We start from the raw sequence: 17,764 nt of genomic DNA on the forward strand, positions 1-17,764 counted from the left end.
TAGTAAAAGGGTACTAAGGGTAAAAACGTAAATTTTACAGGAGAGCGGTTTAAAGTTTACGTTTGTATTTTCACGTAATTTGAGTGTAAAAACGTGAAACTTCGCGTGGTAATGTAGTTTTTGACACTGTTTAGCAATATGTATATTGTTGAAAAACACATGTTGCCTTGCAGTAGCGCTAGCCGCTTGGTTAAGGCACCCGCTCGCGGAGCGAAAGGTACCGAGATCGAGTCCCGCCTCGGGCACAAAATTTTTTCAACATTTTTTTTTGCAATTTTTATTTTTACGAGTTGAATTTTTATAGAAAATCTAATTTAATCATTTTTTTTTTGCTTTTGAACAATGAATAATGAATTTTTGTGCAAACTAATAATTATTAAAAATGATTTCAATTGAAAATGAAAAATGAACTGGTCTCATTCGAATTTTCATGAAATTTTACATAAGAATCAAAAAAAAAAAAATTTCACCCAAGTTACCCTGAAAGAAAAATAAAATTTGATCAAAACCCTAAAATTCCATTTTTTTTTAAATTTATTTTTCGACTTTACTCACTTAAAACGCGTGTAGCGCGCTTAAAAAGCACTCTACGGGTCTGGGACCGGTCTCATTCGAATTTTGACGAAATTTTACATAAAAATCAAAAATAAAAAAAATGTTGAAAAAATTACCCTTAGTACTCTTTTTCTAGACGCGGGCACATATACTCGAATATACCGAAACACCGTCCGCAACTCTCGGTCGACTTCAAAGAAATACGTAAAATAGATTATTAAAATTCGCCCTAATTATATTCAATCTCGCGTTGGTTGGTTCGCGATCCCGAAGCTGGAGCTTTTTTTTTTTTAATAAGACATCGATGTTAAATATCCCGGACGAATATAAATTAAATGAAGCTCGACTGATGCTGTAACAGCAGTTGTTTACTTATGGCCCCGCACCACTTGGACCATCCCATCAGACAGCTACATCTCTGGCGCAATTGCAAGAGTATTATACTACGGAATAAAATTTACAACGAACGAATAATTCACCGACGACGGTGTTGTATTTACACGAATATTGTTTCATTAGTGCAAAAGCATGTATATATTCAGTGTGTTTTACTGCATATGTGTACGATAGCTGGCTGGCTGACTCGCTGGCACACTGGCACAGCTAGCAATATGGCTTTGGCTATATGTAGTATGAAAAATTCTCTCTCATTTTTCTCGCATTACAAAAAATAAATGCCACTTGGAGAGCGTTAGAAAAGAGCATACTGTAGTATGTAAGTACACATATATCGCGGTAAATTCTAGTATAGCCTACCTGCCTACTTTTGGTGTGCGATATACTTATGCTATCCATTACATTATGGTTATCCGTTTTCACTTCTCAAGGCGGTTGTTATTGGGGCTAGGTTTCTTTTCAGCGAAATTACTCTCATTTTGGTGTAAGAAATGTTCATGGAAGGCTTGAAGAGGGGGGAACGTTATGGTTGCAAGAATACGAGTATTTTGAAGTAATGTCACCAGGTTGGTATAAGAGGAAAAGGATGATGATGGAGTTGATCTTTTTCACGATTTTTTCATGATGTATACCTAATGACTAATGAGAAGAAATATAATGCAGCAAATATTGCCCAGTGTAGTTGTTCAGGGGCAAAAAATCGTAAAAAAATACACAGGTGGTCCAAGAAGCAAGTGGTCAAGCATTCGGATGGAATTGACATTCAAGTTCTAAAATACATAGGTATATGATGTACCTCTATTTGAAAATGTTTTTACAAAAATCAGGAAAACTTTAGTTCATATTTGGGTAAAATCATCTCATTTGTTCGCGTTTTTTTTTTGCTACCAATTGGTCGTTATGAAAAAAACAAGTCTCTTGAAATTTCAATAAAATCAAGTCACACTGGAAAGTCAACCTAGTGGCGGGAGGGGGCGGGGAAGGAGATTGAAATTTTGAAAAAATGGTTTCATCAGATAATTTTTTTGCAACTTGGAGACTTCTGTTTAATATAAGAGGTTCAAAATTGCTAAAAGGGGGTTATTTAGAGAAGCTTTGATTACAAATTGAAAATTCAAGACACAATTTTACAGACTGGTATTTTAAATTTTCTTCCAACTTCGAAAGACCAAGGGAGGGGTTTATATTGAAAATGGGATTTTGGAGAAATTCTGCTCAGAAATAAAAAATTTCCATCAACGTTTAAGAGGAGATTTGAACTTTTTCATACCTACTTTTTTTCATTTTTTTTTTTCAATTGTGGAAGACTCCATAAAAAAGTACCCAAAATTATTTGAGGGTAAGGAGAATATTTTTCCTTGAAAAAGGAGATTAATCAGTAGAATAATTCTGACGAAGAAATTGAAAATTTTTAAAAATTATATACTTACACCGATTTCAATTTATTCCATTCTTCTTGATTTTTTTCAACTGCAAACATTGCTGGAAGGATTGGAGGAAGTTTGGCTCAGAAAATGAGCTCATTTAGAAAACTCTGATGTAGAAAAAGTTAATTTCTGAATAAATTGAATTTTTTGAAATTCTTTTCAAAACTTGAGGGGCTCCCATCACGTAGTATTATTTTCTCATCCGAGGCAACAACTTTATGGGGTGGGAGGTGAAAAATTCCAACCTGGCAAAATATGGAATACCTAATCATAGATAGCGCAGCATCGACTCAACGTCTTCGATTTATGAAATGGACTATTTATTGCAAAATGATCTTTTATGGTCGCTTCAAGTAAAAAGTTGTGCCAGAAACCAGATTTTGGAGACCTGTATTTCCCTTCTATATGACATAGTAGGTAAGGGACAAGGTTTGTTTTAATTTTTAATTTTCGAATATAGATACCTAGACCTACTCACAAGGAAACCTTTTGAACCAACACACTCCGATTTGAATAAAACCATGCAAAATCGAAAGAGCATGTTCCAAAACCCCAATTACCGAAATTTTCGACGTTCAAGTTCATTTTCAGATTTTAATGAATTTTCAAAAATTAAAGATTATTTAAAAAGCTAGCACGGTGATTTTTCAAATTTTTTATGAAATAGATTTTTTATGGATAAGTAAGTAAGGAGTACATTCATATTTTTTGTAGGTAAGAAAGAGGCTTAAAAAATGAACTCTTCATTTCAACCTCCGATTTGTGGAGCAAACAACGTGTTTTTAACTTCTTTCAGAAATTCAAAATTATTCTGGAATGGTCTACAATGAACTTCAGAATCTGTAATTTTAGTTTATGCTTATTGGGCCCCCTCGATCGTTTAAGGAAGTTTCTGTGAAATCGCAGGTCAATCAAAAATTCACTTTTGAATGACAAACCTCGTGTTTCATAGTTTGACCAAAATTACGGATGCTGAAGTTCATTTCAGGTTCTTCCAGAGTGAAATTTTGAAAGAGGAGAAAAAAATAAATACTCGCTGTAGGCTCCAGGCATCCAGACTGCTTAAAAACTGGTATAATTGTCGAGTTGGAAAGATTTAAATGGAGTATCCGTTTATGTAGGTATGCATAGTATGTTCGGTTTGTCAAAAAAAAAATTACTTCATGAAAAATTTGAAAGATTGTCTTCGTGGCAGTTTCTCAAATTTCTTGAATTTTGAAAAATCTGTAAAAAAAAATCCAAAAACAAACTTTTTACCAAAAATTTTGGTTATAGAGATTTTTGGACATGATTTTTCGATCTACTTCGATTTCATGCAAATCGAAGTATGTAAATCGAAGTATGTCATTTCAAAAAGTTGCCTTGAAGGTAGGTTATAATCTCACAAACAAGATTAATCCTAATATCAATTCAATTGACTGATAATTCATATTACAGGCAACTTATCTTAATGTTCTGAAACAGGTATCCAAAGCTGCATCCACACATATGTGTACTTTCAAAACAACGTGGATTCGTCGTTGTACACGCAGCAAGGCCTACTGTATCGTATTCAAAAAAGTGAACGTGAAATTGATTATTTCTGTTTATTTAAGGCACCAGTGACTGGTACTAGGTTTCCCGATGGTTTCATACGCATTCAATATCTTATAATGGTTTGTTCACGAGCATTTTACATATTTCATCCATTTGACCTGATGCTCTATACGACCAAGGTAAAGGTGCAAAAAGTGATGAACACTATGCATTACAAATCCTACACGTACAAGGATTTCAATACTTTTAAAATAAAAAGTCGTGCGTACTTTTATATGTGATTATTCTGATACGACTCGAATTCGTAGTAATTTTCAAATCGTGATTTGCGATAATATGTAAAAAATTAAAACAAAGTAGGTAATTTGAGAGGGATAAAGTTGATACCAAATTTTTTTGGTGGACATGAGTAGAAAGAAAAACCTAGTCTACGATGTAACTCAGCAATAATTAATAGACTACAAAAATAAAGAAAGAAATGGAGTGCTGTGTAGAAATCTTAGAGCGTATGTTGACGTTAGCTCGAATCTAAGTACACTGGAGCGTTTTTGTCATGCGATTCAAATAAAATTCTCGATTTTTTTCCCCTAACGATAAGTGTAAGTTGATATCAAAGAGACCATACTAAAATCATGTGTCTGAAGCTGGAACGAATGTGCCATTGTGAGGAAACAATCGCGTATAAAGCTAGATATGGCACACAGTGGTTCTTAAAATTCTGTATTTTACAGAAAGCAAAAAAAAATTCAACAAAAAATTTGGTAAATTTGATATTTTTGAAACGATTTGTACCTCGTCTATATGCCTTCAATTTGCTCTCAAAAATCGAAACGTCTCTGGATTTTAATACAAAACGAATGATAATTCTACAACTTTGCCCGAAAAACAATGGCGAACCCGATTATGCTTTACCTACTTTTTAATAGAAAAAATGCATGGTAAGATGAATTTTTATAATATCGGATACACAATAGGTACTCGTCACCTCGCCTCACCTCAAACCACGTCACTTTTCAAACTCTAGAAAAAAATTCAATAAAATCAGAATGAATTTATGCGTAACTGATGATTATTTTTTTCAATTTGAGGCCAATCTGTAGGAGTAACGAGAGTGGTAAAATTCCAAGAAAATTTCCGTCACGTAGGTACGAATGAATCATAAAAATCGTTCGATCAGTACGGAAATCCTCAAAAAAACAAAAAAGTGACGAAATTCCAGCAAAATGAAGCAAAGTTTAAAGAAAATTGCCACAGGATTTATTAAAATTCTATGAAAACGATTGAAAATAAAAACTAGCTGATGTAGTATTGGAAAATTTGAACTGAATTTCGCAATAATACCTACCTACAATAAGAAAAAAATGATCGAATATCACCAAAAAAATCACATAAAAAATAAAACTCACTGAAACTTTACAAAAATTGAAAACATTTCAGTGAAATTGATTAGTTGACAAAAAATACAGTTCAAGGTGTCTATCTACCCACAATGTCACGAAAAACAACTAATTACCACATTTACATAAAGTATTTGTAGATAAATTATTACTCAATTTGAGCAGAATCTAGCAAAAACTTCTCAGGTCGATGCATCTTAGGTAGATAGGTACCTAGACCTACTTAAATTTATAATAATCAAAAATAATCAAACATCATCAAAATTGAATGAAGTTTCATCAAAATGGCATATCAGTCATTACGAGTCAAATTACCTACCTACAAAACGGTAAATGATTCGCATAACTGAACAAAGATTTAGAAAAGTTTTGAAATTTTTTTGAAATTTCATAAAACCAGTTGAAAATGATTTGAAGATGATGATGTAAAATCGCAGAGCGAAATCCTACAGAAAAAACCTACGTAGTACGAGTATGTACCAACGTGAAGCACTTTTAAAATGATCACCAAATGCTTCAAAAATCACGCGAAGTACGTATTGTGTAAAAAATCAAAAGTATGAAGTAACTCGAAGAATTACAAGTAAGTACATCCTTCCCACTCACTACTGTTTCCTCAATTCTTCCACCAAAAAGATCAACTAAGAAACAAAAAGGAGGGGTAAGTATTTCAAATTAGAGTAAATCCCACTCTGAAGATCTTTTCAAAATACGATCAAAAAATATTCCCTCCCTCCTTCAGAAAAAAGTCCAGCTTAGCCAGACTTTACCTCGAGTAGATGACTAAGTAAGTATACATAGATAAACTAGGTATAAATAAGAACCTAATTACACACTCTCCTCAGGCAAATGGAAAAGAAATGAATTATTAGCTATGAAAAACTCACGTTTGGATATTATGGAATATCTTTTCACCTTGATGATCTTCAATCTGACCGTGCACGAATACGAAACGAATAATTCCACAAATGCACTACAAGTACACGCCAGCGCAAAAGAAATCGTGTCCACGACGAAAACGGTCACAGTTACATAAAATTTCAAATGTCATCCGATGACTATGTACTTTCCAACCGCAAACAACTTATAAATTTCTAACGAACGTAAATTTCTGATTTTTCGACGACCCAAGAGCACGAACGTGGAGCACCGAGCACTAACTGAAATTGAATAAATTGCATTTGCAAAGACAACCAGAGAGCACTCGATCCTGCAGCCTTATCGCTTCGATTAACGACGAGTCGACGAATACGAAGAATTCTCCACATACAAAGGAGGCATGCCGTATGCAGCTGATACGTCACATGAAGATAAGATAAGAAAAGCTAAAGATACGCAATATTTCATCGAAAAAGACGATTTTGACTGGGCAAGTTTCTGCTTGAAAAATAACGAATATAGAATTTTGAAAGATCTATAGCAGCACTGCATGACGCAACAATAATCTAAATAAATAATCGAAGCCTGTTTTATTGTGAAAAATCCATACCACATGACGAAAAAATCCTATAAAATTTCTTGAGGGAGTCTGAAGTGCTATATTCAACTTGATGAATTTTTGTTTTTTGCCCAAACTGGGGAAAAAATCAACATTTTACGGTTTACCTAACCAACTTGGAACGTTGAAAGTTGATCTGTGTTGTATTCCCAATTTACATACGACTCGCCGAATCGAATGGAAATACTTACCTATGCTTTCGAGCAGTTTTGACTTTCGAGCAGTTCTGCAGCCTCCAGCAGATTTTTAAAACTCGAAATTTCCACTAAATTTTACCAAATGAAGACAAGAAGCAAAAATTTAAACAAATGTTTGATTTACCTGTGATGAATGCATTTTTCCAAATTGACAAAAAACGACTTTGACAAAAATCGAATATAGGTACAAAAAAATAATTGGAATGATGTACGTATTCGTATTCTCAAGTTGTAATAGCCCATAGATGAATATTGAATTTGGACTGCGTGCGTTTATTTACGTGCGCGGGTGACTCGGAGAAGGCGATTAGAGAGGGTTCCCAAAATGGCGAGAATCATTTTTTTTGGTAAAATTGATAAAATAATATGTAGAAAAAAATTGAAAAATTCGGTCCAAATTATGGTTGATGGAGTAGTTGGACGTCTTGTATAGCATGTTGTGAGAAAAAAAAATTTCTGCTAAAATTGACCGATTTGAGCGAGAAAAACCATAAAAAAATCAGTTTGTATATTTTTGAAGGTATTCCACCTACATAAAAAATTCTAAAAAAATATAGGGGTAACGGTCCTATTTTCACCCCCCCTCCTCCTCTGGAATTCAAAGTTTTCTCGAAAATTATTTTAATCATGGCACGAAGTGCCCTTCGCATCATCATTAGTGTTAATGTTATACCTACGTACATTACATACACAATATGTAATTGAGTCTTTAATTTAGTACTTGCTTTTGTTTCGTTTGCCTTCATAGCAAACCTATGTCATATTGTACTTATGAATTTGAGGAGGTATGAATCATTTATTCAATTTTTTTTACGATTGTTTACATTTATATAGGTAGAGGTACCTATATTAACTGTAGCAAGTGTTTTTTGGACAATATTACTTACAAAAGTTCAAAGCCATGCATTCAAATACTTTTCCAAAAATGAATAAAATTGATATCACCCCTTTAAACGGTCGTCAGTGAGTACAATTCTGAAAATTGGGGGGGGCGCAAAAAAAATTAGAGAACGAATATTAATACTTACTAGTTTTCAATTTTTTTTACCCGGGTACCAAAAATAGAGAACTGGGCTTGCATCGTTTCCTATTTTTTTTACCCCCTCTTATGTTTAGCAAACAATTTCGGTGAAAGATGACCAGCTTATGTAATAGACCAAAATGTGTAGAATTCAGCAATATACTCACTGCGTCCAATCCATTAAATCAAAACACTTTTTAAAAATTTTGTGAAGAAAATTCATAACACATTTTTCAAAGTCTCCTATGAAAAATGACGTATTTCAAGGGCATCCTGCTCCAAAAAAAAACAGAAAACAATCATGTTAATATGGTTTTCGAATCAATTCATGACTTATTGTTAGGTGGCTTTATTTTTCACATTTGGGAGGGGGGTGTGAAAACCTGAGAGGGTAAAAAAAACTGAGCCGACATTCCTATATTATAGGAGAGATAAATAATTACACAATATAATTATATGCATCTTTTTTTTCATAATTATTACTTACATCTCTGAAAGAAAAGAATGAAAAGTGCTGTTTAAAAGCTAAAAATCCGTTTCACCCAGAAGATATTTTTGAAAAAGTTGCAAAAAAATTCCGTGAATAATCCTTGGCGATGTCTAACATCTCTGCAAGTTTGAAAAAAATTGGTTGAAAACTGTCAAAGTTGGAAATTTCCATCAAAATTGCAATTTTATCCCTTTTGAAGGAGTTAGAAGTGATTTGAAGATCTAAAAATGTTATCACAGGGGTTTTGGACCATAAGAAACAGTTGGTTAGTTTCAAAATCCGCGAATATGTTCAAATCAAATCGCTTATTTTATGCAGCTACTTACTTATGTTCTTTCAGCTTTACCTATAGGTCAATTTGCTGACTTTTTGAATTCATCGAGAAATACACTTCAACACGAGATTTTGGATATTCCGATATTCTGATAGGAAACAAGCCATCAGCTATTCGCTGATTGCAAGAGAGTTTTTGCATTTGCCTTTTGCTTATTGGGTGATCTAAATTCTAATGCTGTATGCTTTTGAATAGTTCTTCATCAAATCTTGATGGTATGATCAATATAATCTCACCTCAGACATACACGAAATATCGTAATTTATTTTATTTTGAAAAATTATTGATTTTTCTGAATTTACTCTTTCAATTCTTGTATAAATACTTAGAAAGATGCCCGATTTTTATAAAATTAAATTCAAAATAATCTTTGGAATTTTGCTACACGAAATATCGTTATATTTTATTTTGGAAAATTACAATCTTCACCGATTCGATTTGTTTTTCGTTGTTGAAAAAAAAAATGAAAGTAACCCGCCAAAGTTATACCTATCTACAATTTCAGTTTCTAAAAAGCGAGACTTGGTTGCGATTTTGCAGTCAAGTAAAAATTTTCGTTAAAAAGAATAATGTTATGATAGTTTTAGAAAAATTCGAGACAGGTGGGCAATTATTTGCAAAAAAAAATATTTTTTCGAAATTTTTTTCTTAAGTTGGACTATTTTGCAAATTTTTGATAAAAAGTGAAACGTTTTGACAATTTTTAATTTTAATCAAAAAAAAACAAGTTTTGGACACCCAAATTTTGGGAAAAAAGTGAGAGTTTTTCGACAATTTTACTCGAAAGAGCGAGATTTTTGGTCAATTTTTTTTCAAAAAGCAAACATTTTTGGAAATTTGCGTGCTCTTTTGATCTATACAATTTTTTCTGCCAGATTGGATACTTCCCTTATCAGAAGAATCGCGTTATATCGACTGTCACCTGCACCGTTCCGTACCCAACACAAATGTTCGGTCTACCTAGAAAGTTTCAAGCGACAATATGTGTCAATGTAATGACACTGTTGATTTCTTTATCTACAGTACTAGGTAACGCGAAACTTTTATCGTAAAAAATTACTAGTACGTTGGTAAAAATACAGCGATGAGGTGTTAATACTCCTGGAAATATTTTACGCTCGTATTTCCAATATCTAAGTTATAAAATGGCAAAAGTGCATATTCATTATAAACATATCGTTGTTTTATTATTAATTATATTATGTTCCGGATTATTGGCGGTGAGTACTTGGTTGATTTTTTTTTCGATTTATATTACCTACGTTTAATTGATAAATTAACATAAATATTACGTGTCTTTTTTTTTTAGTATATTGTGATACACGACCTATACTCGAAAAAAGATACTTCTGAGAAAATCCCAGTGAATCCCAACAATGAATTCAGGGTTATGCGTAAGAATTCCGGACGAGGTGATGATATTGTAGTTCAAGATGTGCTCAGAGGTCCCGTCATTTCGAGATCTGAACCAGCACCGCGTCAAAACATCGCACCGGCTTGGGAAAGAGCTGAACCTGTACGTCAAAGGATTGAACCAGTTCGCGAAATAGTTGAACCCGTACGCCAATGGGTTGAACCAGTTCGTGAAAGGGTTATTGAACCAATACGAGAGAAAATCGAGCCAGTTTTTCAACCTAAAGTTGATCTGAAACCTATTCAAATGGACGATCGTATACCTCAAGTAGCTCAAGATCCGATATTTCGTGAAAACACCGATACTGTTTCGAATGAATTAGATTTACTGAAAGTGGAAGAAGATACTTTGGAGAGCTTGACGAGATTTATACAATCTAGACAGCAGAACAGATTGGTTAGAGTGCCTCATGAAGATTATTACGTAGCTGGTGTTGTTGATTTTCAACCTTTGGCTGTAGGAGATATTCTGACTAAAGTACGATGGAATGTCGATCAATATGTGGGGATCATCAAAGAATGTGAAAAATACGTAAGTGTGAATGAATATCTATTTGAAGTTGAAAAATATCGTTCTGAAGCTGACCTCGAAGTGTACCTATTTGATAGATGGTTGATATACTGGTGTTTCCGGAATTGGGAATATTCTCCATTTTGGATTCGATGGATTCTATTTTAATGATAGCTCCGAGAATACCTCCAGCTGAGGCTGAAGCAGTACCTTGTAATGTTCGTGAATTTGATGAAGTAAGTATCAAATGGTTGGAACCACACCAATGATTGTAAGTATAGAGAATAGAGCTTGAATTGTATCGAATAATTCGCAAATTCTTTTCATTCTAGATATTAACCAAACTATCATGCGCCGCTCAGAGCACCAAAATGTACGTTGCTGCAACCATGATGGAAAAACACTGCAGAGAAAATACCAGTTGCGCATTCGGTGACTTGACCGTGTATCTGACCACCGTAGTATTCGATAGAAATGGTAAAATAGTTGCGAAGTAAGCATCATAATTCTAAGATAGGTACCTACATATTTTCAATGACTTCATCGTTCAACATTTCTCATTTGTGATTTGCTTCGATTTACATTCAGATACAGAAAATACAACCTATACATAGAAAGATTCCTACCAGGATTGAAATCTCTCTCGCAACCTGATTTTGTAACCTTTACTAGTGATTTCAACGTAACATTTGGAATGATCACAGGCTTCGATATATTTTTCAAAGAACCCGGAGTATCGTTAATTGAGAGATACAACGTTACAGATATCATATTTCCTAGCTCATTACCCACCAGATTACCTTTCTTAGCAGGTAAACCACATTTAACAACTCACGTATTCTGAAAAATACACCTCCATAGGTATCTAATTAGCTGTTTTTTTTCTCTTCTCAAGTATCTTCGGTAGTGGCTGGTTGGTCTTATGTGATGAACGTGAACATATTATCGTCGAAGAATTCAGATCTATTGGGTATAGCCGGTAATAACATTTACTACGGTCGTCGAGAATACAGCCAAACATACGTTGCTGATTACGGATTCTCGGCAATCGTCATAGCTCCTGTGCCCAAACACAATGCACCTTTTCCTCGTAATTTCGCCGATCAATACGTCTCTCTGATGAAATACAGTAATCGAGCCATACCCATAAGTCACTTAAGAGAACACGCCTTGACTTCAATCTCGATGGAACCGTTAATTAATTCAAATTACGAACGCGTCAGAACTTTTAGATACGTGAATAAGGAGTTCTTTTGCAACATAAGCATTACTTGGGAACCCAGCATCGATTCGTTTGGATTTCCTGGTTATCGTATGGCTGGATTCAACGGTTTGACTAATTATACATTGAGTTCGATTAATAATTACGTGGAAATGTGCGGATTGATATTGTGTTCGTCTCTGAACACCTATATGTGTCTTTTGCCGCCATTTTTCGACGATTCCTCCAAAGTGACGATTACGTCGATGAGAATTGTAGCCGCATCGCGTTTGGCTGTTGATGATGTTAGGATACCTATTACTTTGAGTTCCGATTACACTGTTTTGAATCCGTCGTATTACGAATTCACCAATGTGATCAAGATCGTTGAAAATGAAAAGTATAATATTGCTGAAATCACTTTGAAGAAACCTGTATCGCATTTGATCTCGTTCGGTATTTACAAATTCCCAGAGAAGGTTAATCCTACGCCCAATTACAACGTTGTGGATGCTTTCTTTAATGGAGATACTATTTTTGGGTGAAATTACGTCCTACCTGCTGATCCTTTGGTTTCAGGGGGTAATGAACGAGATTTCAAGCTTTATCGTTGGTGTTTAATATTTATTTTGTTAGTGTACTTATTTTTATAAATAGGTACTTGAGTTGTTGCCTATAGATCTGTTTTTTTAATTGTGAAAATGAACATTGAACATTCCTGTGATATTTTCTTCCATTTCATCATCAATTTGCAGGAAAAAAAACCGTCATCAACGAAAACAATATTCGAATAGAATGACTAACCATTACAATTTTATCTATCCTACGGGTATTTTTGGTATCTACTAACTACCTAGTACCTAGCTAGGTGCCTTACTACGTCACTTATCCTCATACGATAGGAAGTCACGTTTCGTCGTAAAGAAAATTAATAGTTTAATATTTTACACAAACAGCTGAAAATTCATTAGTAAAATTTAAAAAAGTATTGAAACGAGTTGTTTCGAATGAAATGTGAAATAAGTGTATAATTTTGACTTAGCCTTGAATTTGAATCGTCGACTTATATGCTATGATATCGAAAGAGATGAGTGAAAGAAGTAATAATAAATCGATATGGCTATGCCTATCGGTGGTTTTTTGGATGATTCTTTGCATGGTAAGAAAAACCTCGAAATACATAATTTATTAATTAGCTGTATAAAAAGTTGACATTTTCCGGTGCACGTATTATCAGGGGCTGTTGTTTTCGATTTACTATGGACAAAATAACGTTGAAGTCAATGTATTTGTGAAGACGTCGAATAATTCGTATTTGGCAGCTGTGGTCGATTACAATGGGTATTATTTCCCATATAATTATCAATGGGCCAAGATTCTGAATTTATATCAATACGCCCATATAATTGAACAAGCAGCGAGATATGTGAGTTCATCAATGATTTATCTATTTTCTTTTGAGTACCTAGACCTACCTAGGACCAGGTACTTATTCTTCTTTTTAAAAAACACATACCTAGCTCTATACTTAGCTAGCTGCCTGTACCTGAATTAATTGATTTTCATTTAGCTGATTGATATTGTCGTCTTCCCTGAATGTGGACTATTCATGTGTGGAGTATTTCCTCGAGATGTGATACTGCAACACGCTGTCAAGGTTCCTGCAGCAGAAGATTCAGCAACACCCTGCGATGATTACATCAAATACGATGACGTGAGTCTAAATCCTACAAATGACGGGTTTTTCTACGCAGATTTTCTTTATGTAAGTTACTGGTTTTTCATTCTGTCCTTTAGGTTATCAGTAAATTATCGTGTGCTGCTAAAGCTGGACAAATATACGTAGCTGTCAATTTGTGGGAAAAATTCTACCCCCATAGTAATAGTACAACGGACGATGTGTTATTGTACAATACAGAAGTGGTGTTTGATAGAAAAGGAACTATAGTTGCAAGGTAAATTGATTAGGTATCTACATACTTATTAGGTTTTCATGAAGTGAAAAAAAACCAGTAGTGTAGGCAAATTGGCTCTATGCCAGTGAGAGTCAATCATTCCAACTCGCAATGAGAGGAAAACTGTCCCATGGAAAGTGGAAGGTGTCAAAAATTTCATTTTCGGGCTGTTGGACAGAAATTAAGGAACCAATATAAAAAGTGGCTCGCACAAAAATTAATCACTAATCAGCATGAAATAATTTGTAATATGATCTCGTCCCATCAACTGAAATCCTATTTCTCTGTCTTCAATAATAGAATTTCTTTAATGCAGATTTTCCAAAAAAAAACACGTGCTTTTAATTATTTTTAAAAAATGAGACTTTAAGAAAATTACTGCAATTATCATGGAGGCATATAAGGGCTCGTATCAAAAAAATTAAATTTAATTCGAATTTTTGAATAAACACCTCTGAAAATGCAACTAATCATAAGTTGTGTCAATTTTTCGATCACATCGAAATTCGTGAGTTTATCATAAAGTGGTGAGGGGGAGGGCTCGACCAAATATGGAAAATACTACCTATGTGGATTAGAATGTTTGAAGAAATTCTAAAGTAATATGTAATAAAATAATATAATATTTAAGGGGGGAGAAAAGGGAAGTGTTTCAAAGTATGTCATATTAAAATTTTGGAAAAACATGCAAACTCTAAGCATTTTATGACCTCATTCGTGTTTTTTTCACCATTTTTACAAGTTTTTAACACTTTTCATTCAATTGTTACGAAATTTTCCTGAAATTGTTTGTATTTCTGGTATTTTTAAAATTGATTTTAATGATTTTCTTCGTGGTTTTGTATAGTTTCAAAATGTTTCAACACTTTTTAACACAATTTTTGATGTATTTTTTCAATTCAACTGAAATTTCTTCAATTTTCAATGTTTTTGCATGGTACCCATTTTTTTTTACAAAAATGATTTTATAGCTTCAGTCATGTTTTCCAAGTCATTTAAACCATGTTTAGACAATTTCACTAAATTTCACTACAACTTCGTCGTTTTAGTTTAATTGATTTACGATGATTTCATGGCTTTATTCACATTGCGAGTGATTTTCAACAGGTTTAACACAACTTCTGCTCCATTTTGTTCAATTTCTCCGAAATTTCATTACTTTTTGGTATTTTTAAGTGTTTTTACGTCATTCCAACATGTTTTTCATCCCTTTTTTAAAAAATCGACAATATTGAAATTTTAATTTTTCTTGAACATTTTAATTTTAATTTATTTTGATGTTTTTTTTTCATCATTTCAACTTGTTTTTATACTTTTTTAAAACAATTTTTCAAAAATGTGTCATTATTAGCAAATTTTGAAGATGTGATCTTTCAAAAATTTTGTTCAAGGTGAAAAGTGTGGATTTTTCCAGCTTAAGCCTCATTCCAATAAAATGGCACTAATCCTCCGAATGTGGGCCGATTGCCCCAAAAATGAGCATATTGACTCCCCAGAACATACTTTTCTAGAAAATCACAAAAAAAAAATTTTCAAACTTTTTTTGTAGTTGCTCTATTTTTTAACCTTGAATTCAGGGTCAAAAGAATCGTTCACGAACGTTTTAACCACCACAGGCGGATTCTGCACACTAAGTACTACCAATATCCATAAAAAAACCAAATCGATTTTTTGGACTCTAACCTGGTTTTCTCGTGACAGATCACAGATTCTGATGCCATTTTTTATGTGTTTTTTATGCATCATTTCAACACTTTTTTATGCAATTATTGTGCTTAACTTTCTTCAGTTTTTTGTAATTTTCAGCATTTTAATGCTTTTTTCAGTGTTTTCGAAACATTTTAGAAGGGTTCTATTCGTAATAGGGGTAATTTTTACAATTTCACGCCTTTATTTGTATAGAACTGTCATGCTGATGACTTTTTGTTTGGTGAGAGTCCCAGGTTTTTCCCTACGGTCCTAAACCTGAATTTAAGGACACGTTTTGTCTTATAGAAGAGTTGGTTCTGGTAGTTTGATGAAAAAAGTAAAAACCTTTTCGCGAAAATTTTTTCGAACCCACCAAAACCTAAGAGTCCACTTGCATTTAGCATATTTCAACAATAGAACTAGAACTTATATGTAAATCTACATGCATGATAATTACAGATATCGAAAATACAATCTATTCGTCGAAAGATGGTTAAACGGAGTGAACCAAACAGAAAACGTGGAGCTGGTTACGTTCACGACAGATTTCAATGAAACATTCGGACTAATGATCTGTTTCGATATTCTTTTCAAAGATCCAGGCGTCACATTGGTGAAAGAAAAACAAGTCACTAGCATGATCTTTTCAGCTGCATTCTTTTCAAGTTTACCATTTTTGGCAAGTGAGTATACCAATATGTACTTATTTCTGAGATCCTAATTCTTAGCCATTTTTTGATTTTTTATTCATTTCAATATTCTCGCCATTTTTTTTAGCTTCTTCTATCGAAGCAGGATGGTCTTACGCAATGGACGTGAATTTGCTAGCTTCCAGTCTTCCGATCAACGCATCATTCGCCGGCAGCAATATATATTTTGGAAGAAACCAACAACTTAGCACCTACATAATGGATTACGGACAGTCAAAAATCATCATCGGAGCAGTTCCGAAAAATGGTGCTACGTGTTTAGATGGAAGTCTTTTAGATACAGATTTACCAAAATATTCCGCTTACGGCCCTAAAGAGAAGGTATTCGTATCAGAAGATGTGATGAATTCAACTACTACAAGATCGTTATTCGAACTTCCACCAGGAACTACTCAAAATAATCCTCCAGATTTACACAAGAATAGTTTTCATTACGGTGACGAAACTTTCGACTGCTCTATTTCAGTAGTTTGGAAAAATAACAACGTCACTGTGAAGCCCAATTACCAATTTTTGGGGTATTCTGGTACTAGTGATTTTACCATAGCTTCGTTGAATAATTACGTTGAAATGTGCGGTTTAATAATGTGTTCGACGAATCAAAGCGAATACTGCGAGCTTCCGCCAGAGTTTGAGGATACGAAGAAAATAACCGTGTTATCGTTGAATATCGTGGCGATATCTCGTAAAAATACCACAGTAACGGTTCCTATTACTTTGAATAATGAATTATTAGCGACGAATACGGAAAAGTATTCTTTTAGTAGTTTTCAAACCGGCGTGGATGGAAATGAACTTAGCATGGTGGAGATGAACTTGAGGAATCCTGCGGATAATTTGGTTACGTTTGCGGTGCTAACGTTGCCACAAAAGTCGACTCCTCTGAAAATGTCTCATCCTCCTTTGGATTGGTTGTTACCATCGCTATAGTGAGCCGTTTGTAAGGAATAATTTCACTATTTTTATTTTCAGGAACGGACATACAGAAAGTGTTATAGGTATAGGTAATTATGTTAAAAATGTCAAATTTACCTATTTCTGCCTTGGAATGAAAAAAGTTCTGCTGCGTTCCTTCAATTGAACAATAAGAAGAAAGCTAAAGATAGTTGAACTTCAACAATGGGCTGTTTTTTTCATGATTTACCTACATTCATAAGTATAGATGTTATTGTACATTAATTATCATAAATTCGTATGTTTATACCAACTGATTGTGTTTCATTCTATAATTTCCCTCCCAGTGAACAAATACAGGTAGACGTAGGTCACCTACATTGACTCAAACCAAAAATGAAGTCGGGTTCATAATTTCCTTCATTTTTTTCGAAGAATTTCATTTAATGATACTACGAAGAAGATCGTCATATTTTCCATGCGAAACTTCCAAGTGACGAAGGAGGAGGGAGTGATGGGAGGGAGCAAAATATTTTTTTT

General features: G+C 33.8%; 2 protein-coding genes across 2 annotated transcripts in view; one reads left to right on the top strand and one right to left on the bottom strand.

Annotated features, from left to right (window-relative positions):
- The window catches only part of kek5 (kekkon 5), a 574,429-nt gene that overhangs the window by 532,397 nt on the left and 24,268 nt on the right, over positions 1–17,764 (bottom strand). The gene's annotated exons all lie outside the window — the stretch shown is intronic.
- On the top strand, positions 9,926–17,535 carry LOC135834100 (uncharacterized). Its single transcript, XM_065347938.1, has 11 exons — positions 9,926–10,071; positions 10,161–10,796; positions 10,874–11,011; positions 11,108–11,268; positions 11,364–11,587; positions 11,671–12,518; positions 13,214–13,402; positions 13,547–13,690; positions 13,774–13,931; positions 16,080–16,303; positions 16,398–17,535. Exons 1-11 carry the CDS (start codon positions 9,997–9,999, stop codon positions 17,258–17,260), a joined length of 3,660 nt encoding a protein of 1,219 aa, XP_065204010.1. The 5' UTR covers positions 9,926–9,996; the 3' UTR covers positions 17,261–17,535.

The sequence above is a fragment of the Planococcus citri genome, chromosome 2, assembly GCF_950023065.1.
Source record: "Planococcus citri chromosome 2, ihPlaCitr1.1, whole genome shotgun sequence".
In the NCBI taxonomy this organism is placed as follows: domain Eukaryota; kingdom Metazoa; phylum Arthropoda; class Insecta; order Hemiptera; family Pseudococcidae; genus Planococcus; species Planococcus citri.

Excerpts from the sequence above, each read along its gene's own strand:
- LOC135834100 (XM_065347938.1), top strand. The coding sequence starts at position 9,997 with ATGGCAAAAGTGCATATTCATTATAAACATATCGTTGTTTTATTATTA. Across the intron at positions 11,588-11,670 it reads CAGATTACCTTTCTTAGCAG|TATCTTCGGTAGTGGCTGGT; the intron begins GTAAACCACATT and ends TCTCTTCTCAAG. Across the intron at positions 13,932-16,079 it reads AAAGGAACTATAGTTGCAAG|ATATCGAAAATACAATCTAT; the intron begins GTAAATTGATTA and ends TGATAATTACAG.